The sequence below is a fragment of the Corylus avellana genome, chromosome 8 (genome assembly GCF_965113065.1).
Source record: "Corylus avellana chromosome 8, dhCorAvel1.hap1.2, whole genome shotgun sequence".
Taxonomy (NCBI): domain Eukaryota; kingdom Viridiplantae; phylum Streptophyta; class Magnoliopsida; order Fagales; family Betulaceae; genus Corylus; species Corylus avellana.
The window spans coordinates 6,853,852-6,861,994 of NC_142497.1; the positions used below are offsets into that span (position 1 = coordinate 6,853,852).

Genomic DNA, 8,143 nt, shown 5'->3' on the forward strand with positions numbered 1-8,143 from the left:
TCTGTTGGGGAACCCTCGGACGAAAAAGAATTGTACGGTCTTCTCCGTAAGCTGGTTGTCAGTAGTCGCTTGGCATAAGGCCTAGCTCCAGGCCCATCTTGAAGATCTGGGCCCATTTCTTGTAAAATGTTCAGCCTTATGTATAGTTTTTCCTTTTGGGCCGGGCTTATTCTGTATTGACGAAGTGGCGGGCTAAATATATTATGTATGAGTAAAGTGAGAAGAGTTGCAATGCCCCAAGTGATGTGGCACATGCCACCTCATCCATGTAATTTTTTTTTTTTTTTACATGTCCACACAAAAGGAGAAATATAGTTTCGAGTTAGAGACCTCAACTTCATAAGACATGGTCTCCAGCCGATTAAACTACATTTTGAGAACTGAGCTACCCCTTATAGACTGAGCTACCCCTTTTAATTTTGAAAAGGGAGCCAATATTCTTTTCATCTAATCCCCATTTCTAAAAATAAGTTAATGTAGCTTGTTTTGGCTCAAATACGAATAGCGCTAAAAATTATAATTGGCACAACATAAAAGAATTATATAAAATCTGATTGCAGGTGATAGATAACGTATGCATTGATGGTAGAGCTTCAAGGGTGTTGTAACAAGTCAAGAACAATGTCTTTCATTAAAATTGAGGGTTAATGTGTAAGGGAAGGATTGAACTAAATGTCTCGGCTCTTCTCTAGTGAGAAAAACTAGAGAAGGGAAGGTTTTCCTCTTTCCCTCCTCCCCTCTCCTTTCTTCATTTTCTCTGGTTGTGATTTTTCTCCCCTCATCCCATCTTCTTCTTCCTTTCCCAGGTGATGTTCCTCTTGTTTTTCTTCTTCTTACATATATCGTATTGACCCATCATCTACCGCGCTTAGTTCTCCTCTGCCACCTCCTACTGGAAAAGGTTGGATGTTCAAATTTGGTATTTTTCAAAATTAGATTTAGTCTCCTCAGTTAGCTATGCTCTCCCATGCGCCCGCCCACGGTGCTCTTTTGTGTGGAGACTTTGTTTTTGGTTTGTCTCAATCTCGTCTGGTGCATGTTTTGTTGTTGTGCTTTGTTATTGCAGTTAATAGAGATTTATCAGTTGCAGCTGTGGTTCAAAAGATTTTCTAATGGTAAAATTATCTATGTATCCACCACACATCTCTCGTCTTCTGCTGTCATTAGTGAAGCCCATGCCGTGTTAGTTGCTAGCATCTTAAGACTGAACTTTTGTTTTTTCGGTTTTCCTTACTATTTTGATAACTTTGGAGGCCTGCAAAGTCTCTAGAAGTGCATTTTATTGTGAAATTTTTTTAGTTAGATGGGCGTTTCCGTTCTAGTATTTAAAAGTATTTTTGACTGGTCTTCCATTCTTTCTTCATTCTAGATTAAGAATGAAAAAGACTTATAACCTTTTTTTTATTGGCTCAGAAAAGAAAAAAAACAAGAAAGATAAGGTAGGCCAACCCACATTGTCAAGTGCTTGTTGCACATTAAAAAGTTGCAGCATAAGGTACATTGCGCCATCCTCAACAACATGGACAACTGCCTTTTCTCTTTGACTCACAATCATTATTACACCCTTCTAATGTCTATAATAGTGGGATGGGTAGCACTCTTGGCCAATCTTAGACCATAAAAGTGCAAGGGTCTCAAATCATGCTTCCTTAAATGAATTTTTTATTTTTTATTTATTTATTTTTTTTTAAAAAGAAAGATAATGGCCTAGTTGCCTAGGGTTGGAAATACACGAATCCCTTACCTATGTAGTCCAAAGGACCAACAACTGGAGGGCATCCTTTATAACCACTCTCCCAACAAAAATAGATAAGCAGAACATTAAAAAATCATCTGCATCCACTACAAAAATATAATTTTTTTGTAACGGCCCATTAGTGACGTGTTAAGCCTGTTGACACGTTACTAACGGTTAGTAACGTGTCATTAGTAACGTGGCTGACAGGTTGCAAAATTGGAAGTTACTAATGGGAATTTAGTAACGTGTCAATTTCTGACACGTCACCCTTTAGTAACGTGTCAGAAATTGACACGTTACTAAAGTTTAGTAACGTGTCAAACTTAACACGTTACTAAGCTTTAGTAACGTGTCAATTTCTGACACGTTACTAAAGTTTAAAAAATTAATTAAAAAAAAAATATTTCAAATTTATTTCTGGATTTTTTTTTTCAAATAATATCATGGAATTCCAAACCCAGATTTCAAATAAAATCATATTCGAATTTGATTTTCAAAATTCCAAACCCAGATTTCAAATAACATCAGATTCGAACCTAATTTTCAAAAATTCAAACCCAGCAAATAAAAATTTATTTGACAAAAAAAGAATTAATTGAACTTGGAATAGATCAATAGATTCAAACTCAGCAGCAAAAATTAATTTAAGCAAAAAATTTCAAAAGTTTTGAACTTAGAATCTAATTTTACCACTCACTCACTGTGTGGAGTTGGAAACCTACAACACCAAAGAACCAGAAAAATCAGTAGGTTTAAAAGTTAAGACAAATGACAAAAAAATCAATAAGAAAAATTACTCATTAAAGTATATAATGTCCGATCCCTAAGTGGATTCAACCTGAAAAATCAAACCAAACCAACCAAAAAATTCAGACCCAGAAAAATTTCAAACCCAACAGCAAAAGAAATTTCAAAATCCCAAACCCAGCAACCAAAACAAATTTCAACACCCCAAACCCAACAGAAAAAAAAAAAAAAAAATGTTAGATCTTCGATCTCTTCTCTTTTTCATCTTCTTCTTATCTTCTCTTTTTTTCTCTTCTCCTTTTCTTTTTCTTCTTCCCATATGAGAGAAGAGAGAGCTGCCATGGGCGTGAGAGCAAAAGAGAGAAAAAGAGAAGAAAGAAGAAGCACGGCCAGGATGAAGAAAAAAGAGGGAAGAAATAAAAAAAATAATTGACAACTTTAGTAACGTGTCAAATTTGACACGTTACCATTTGGTAACGTGTTAGCTTTGACACATCACTAAATGGTAACGTGTTAAATTTGACACGTTACCAATGAGAAATTTGAAAAAATAAATAAAAAAAATTTGAAAACTTTAGTAACGTATCAATTTGACACGTTACCAAATGGTAACGTGTCAAAGCTGACATGTCATTAAATGGTAACGTGTCAACTTTGACACGTTACTAAAGTTGTCAATTTTTTTTTTAATTTTCGGAACAATGATGTGTCAAATTTGACACGTTACCATTTTGTAACGTGTCAGCTTTGACACGTCACCAAATGGTAACGTGTTCACTTTAACACGTTACCAAATACTTTGGTAACGTGTGAAAAAGTGCCACGTCACCAAATAGTGACGTGTGAAAAAATCCTGCACAATAGGCACGTTACTAATAACACATTTTTTTGTAGTGATCAAATTATGCATATCAAATTCAAAATACATTTTTGTTACATTTGTGAACAGTATACAGCTACATGTAGTAGGCATTGTTCACACATCCATTCCATTAATATACAATTTCTCTCTTCATATCTCTCTTTTCTCAAAATTTTTTCATACTATTTTTCTCTCTCTCTCTATATCTCTTTTTCCTCAAAAGTTGAAAAATAGGATCTTCGGGAAAAATACAATCTTTATAAAAAAAAAAAAAATTTTAAATGATATAAAAAAAAAAAAATCGGATGTATAGTGTATTTTCAATGCCATGTCAATGAACGTGCGCATAGAATAGGTGTAACAATATTCCTCTTGTTTGATAAATTTCATTAAGTAACCGATGCTTTTTATTTTATTTTTTTATTTTTTTAAGTAGTGCTTAAATCCATTAAAACCTAGTGGATTCCACATAAGAAGTTTTGGATCAAGATGATTATTATTGTAATAATTAATTTATTCCAATTATAATAAATTATAATCATTCATGTCTTTCAATGAATGATTATTCGAGTCTCCACTTCGATCCATTATTCTTTATATATATATATATATGGAGGTCTCCTCATATCATTCAGGAATGTTCTGTTTGAACACCAGAAGATCATCCTTGTACTTGGCAATCCATTTTTCTATTATCTCCACCTCTGTCTTCCTTTGCTTCACCAACCATTGCGGATCACTTGGATTTGCCTCCAGTATGTCCAAGCAATGAGAACCTGCACAAATTGGACGTTTAGTACTAGACAATCTCTTGGAAGATATACTCGTAAAGAACTATTTGCATATACAATTTTTTATGAGGAAACTTCATTTTAGATCCCTGAAATATTATGCATTTTGAGAAGACCCTCAAAATTTCAAAAACTCTCAATTTAATCTCCTGAACTTATAATTTGATTCAATTAACTCCCCCTCCTTCAGATTCAGCTGTTAACCCTAAGAAAAATAACTAAAAAGATCAAATTACCCTTCGGGGTTTTTTTTTTTTTTTTTTTTTTTTTTTTTTTTTTTAAATTTGAAATTAAGGGTAAATTTAGAATTTTATAAAAAAGTCAAGGGTACAAATGTCATTTTATTACTTTTAACGTATAAAATCTGACAGAGGTACATTGCATCAAATTGAAAGTCCTGAAAGTTAAATTGAGTGTTTTGAAATTTGAGACAGTTTTCTCAAAATGCGTGATAATCTCCTAAATTTTTCTTTCTTTGTCGATGTTTTTGTTTACTTCATCATTTGATTTGGTTTTATAAATGTTCTTTTTGAGTAATACTACTCTTCACCTCACGTGATGTGTTTTAAGTAATTGATATTAAAATTCACTTGAAACACGTCACATCAATAGTCAATGTAAAATGAGTGTAAAAAGATTGAAGAGTAGCATTGTAACTCATTCTTTTTCCGTTGGTAATTAATTAATTAACAACTTTACGGAGGCGATCGATCGAGTACCATTAACTGCAGAGATGGCAACGACGCTGTCTGATATGTTCTCCAAAACCCTATGATCAAAGATGGACATAAATGACTAAAATTATAAATTTACAAACTTCCAACGAAATTGAATGACTGAAAAGTTGAGTTTCTTGGGTTTTTTACCCGCCACTACTGTAAGGATCTCTTAGCCCATTGGAGAATATAATGTTACTAGCAAAGCTATGGAGAATCAATTTTATATCCTGCAATTTTTCATAATGTTATCAACGAGCAGCATCAGATTAACTAGCACTTAAGGAATAATTAAAAATAATTTTGAAGAACATACACGACCGCCGTAATAGGTTGTCACCCAATGAGGCCGAGGCTGGACGCCATAGAAGCTCTTGCAGTCATTGATGAATTTGTTTAGATTGAAAGGTGATGGAGGGAACATAGAGCCGTTGCTATCATGGCCAATGGGCATAACGATCTCACTACATGTCTGTACGTATAAACTAGTCATTTTGTTTTTCTTACACAATACCAAAAAAATTGGATAAAGGGAGAAATAATACTAGAGATAAATAAGAGAGAATGATTTATAAGTGAAACCTGCAAAAGTACTTAATTCAGGCAATTACAGACCGGAAGAGGATCATAGTGCTTATAAGCAAATCATATTATTATAATCAAATCAAAGCCGGCCAATGCCACGGCACTCATGAATTAATTCGGTTATAGATTGAATATTGGTGTTTGGGTGTGAGATCAATGAGGTTTTTTTTTTTTTTGTTGATGATTGAGGTATCCGGGTTATATTTATGGGCCATGCAGATAGAGTACTCCGAGTAATTATAGAAGTCACTCTTATGTCTTTCTTGTGTCACTCTATGAATGAGGTGGCTTTTAAAATCACAATTTGATCAAAATTTAATAATGATCAATTATAAGCTTAATGATGGTTTTAGAAGCCACACAGTATTCGTTAGGTAAAGTTCGGGATTTCGCCGGCGGGTGTGGCTCTAAGAAATTGTTAAAACTTAATGCTTCATAAAGTATTTTAACCAAGTGACTTACCGCTCAAGCTAACCTAGGTTAATGTTGTAGTTAAATGTATAACTGAGAAAGCTACCTGCCATTTCCACCCTTGATTTGTTTCAGTTGGATAATTAAATTCATTCACGTCATAGCATGACTGGTCTCCTTTATAGGCAACAACACCCGCATATATTTGGCCAAGAGTGTCGGTTCCAACTGCTGCTCCATTTATGGCTCTGCAGATAACACTTACTGGGTATTCTGGGGGATGATTATATTGAGCTGCGTCAGTAATTATCGACTCCAAATAGTTCTTCAGATCATCAGATGTATTTAATTGACTGAAGACACAAGACAAAAGTTTTAGGTTTATAAGAGCAATTAGAGCAAAATTACCCCTTGTCCTAAAAAATTAAGCAGATAGAAATGAGTAAATCGACGGAAGGCGGAGTCGAGAACTCAAAACTTTTGATTCTGATACCATGTTAAATCACAACTTTAACAAATGATAGTGAGGAAAAGTATTCTACTAATTACCCGCAAGTATTAAATCTCTTGCTAAGGGTTGAAAGGCCATTAGGAGGTGTGGAAGCAACTCTATCAATTTCAGCCCATGATTGCCTGATGGTTTCATAGCAACTTTGACTAGTTTCCTGCATCGAATATGGTATCAGAATTAGAAGTTTTTGAAGGCCATCAAAGGCTATAATAAGTCTTTGAAGGCTTTAAACATAATTTAATTAACACTAGATCTAAAATATAAAATAAAAATAAAAAGTCGCCGTTTTACTTTAAAATCCTTGGTTACTATAGAGTAGTATCCATCTTGAGGTATAATTTCGTCAAAGTAAAGGATTGGAGCTGAAGAAGCTAGAGATCCAAGGACAACGTGCGGATACTTTAGCCGAAACCATGCTGCAAGCACTGCAAAATTATGTGTATATATATATTCAAGACAAAGCATGAAAAAGTTAGTGATTATTAGTTAAATAATGTCATCGAAGTGGTAGAGAAATGGATTTAGAGTGACTTACTTCCTCCATAGGAGCCTCCAATAACGATTACTGGAGAATTTTCTGCAGATAAATTTTGCTTGACGTGTAAGAGCACAGCAGCGTAATCTGCCAAAGCCTGAGCCGAGTTGAAATAACCACGAGTACTCTCATTCTTCAAAGCCTCTTTCATTGACCCAAATGGTATCGATTTACCATAGAACCGATGCTATTATTTAGATCATACAACAATTTCTCAGTCTAACATGTTAAAACCATCATAATTCTCAGTTCCAAATTGAGACAAAAACCAGTTGAGAGCATCGATTTCCAGTAAGGGTTCTCATTTTAACTATTCAAAATGTAACTTTTTTCATTTTAGTTATTAGTTTTTCATTACACACTTCAACAGAACATCTATTTTAACTATCTACTCTAATTAAATATTATTTTTTATCATTTTCTTGTCTTCCCCATAAAAATAGAGAGAGAGAGAATGAGAGAGAAAAGATTAAAAAAATAGAAAGAAAGAAAATATAATAAAATATTACTTACAAGTTGCTACAATATACTTGGTGGAGCAAGGAAATAAAGCATAATAGCTAAATTTAACTAAAAAACTAATTTACGTACACTTTATGTTGGAGATGCTATAGTGAGTTGTTATGAAACAATTTTATAACCTTAAAGGGTTGGCTCAAGTGGTACGTCGTTTAGCTTTGGTGCCTTGTGAAGTATCAGGTTTAAAGTTAAAGTTCAGTCATGTGATGACAAAAAACCAAGCTTTACCCAATTTGAGTGAAATGAGCATTTTGCATGGTGTTCTCGATTGGAAATAGTCGGAGCGAAGCCCCAAACACTCGGTTAAAAAAAGAAAAAAACTTCCCTTTTACCTCTATGTACAGTTGGAGGGCCTTAAACTGGAGGGCATTATCACTGAGAAACCCAATGATGGGTAAATCAACATCCAAAGATTCTTCTGCGCCAAGATATGCAAATATTGGTGCGTTGGATTCCGCTCCACCCCAGTAGTTAAAGTTGATCAAATATCTTTGCTGAAAAGTGGTGTAGCTATCAGGCCTGTGGTTGAAATGATCAAGTGGTTGGGCGTGATAAAATGTTTTGAAATCCTCGGTGTCGGATGAAGAGGATGTGGTTTGAGGTTCATGTTGCCATGTTCTCCGTGTTGTTCCAAGCCTCGGAGTGTTAAACGGGGTCGCAGAAGCAGAAATTGAGAAAAATAGGAAGAGGAGAGAAAGCAATTGCGACGAGTGTCCAAGAGAGTCCAT

General features: G+C 34.4%; 1 protein-coding gene across 1 annotated transcript; it reads right to left on the reverse strand.

The window, feature by feature from the left end:
• Window positions 1-3,974: 3,974 nt before the first annotated feature.
• On the reverse strand, window positions 3,975-8,143 carry LOC132162833 (uncharacterized). The gene is made up of 9 exons (XM_059573052.2): window positions 7,748-8,143; window positions 6,897-7,083; window positions 6,653-6,786; window positions 6,400-6,515; window positions 5,957-6,203; window positions 5,171-5,326; window positions 5,005-5,084; window positions 4,858-4,907; window positions 3,975-4,123 (listed from the first exon to the last, which is right to left on the reverse strand). The coding sequence occupies exons 1-9, from the start codon at window positions 8,141-8,143 to the stop codon at window positions 3,975-3,977; spliced, it is 1,515 nt and encodes a 504-aa protein (XP_059429035.2).

Bases quoted from the DNA above. Each gene is read 5' to 3' on its own strand.
- LOC132162833 (XM_059573052.2), bottom strand. From the start codon at position 8,143: ATGGACTCTCTTGGACACTCGTCGCAATTGCTTTCTCTCCTCTTCCTA. The intron at 6,516-6,652 runs GTAAAACGGCGA...TATTCGATGCAG, and splicing joins TAGTAACCAAGGATTTTAAA to GAAACTAGTCAAAGTTGCTA. The intron at 5,327-5,956 runs GTAGCTTTCTCA...TTATACGTACAG, and splicing joins ATCAAGGGTGGAAATGGCAG to ACATGTAGTGAGATCGTTAT.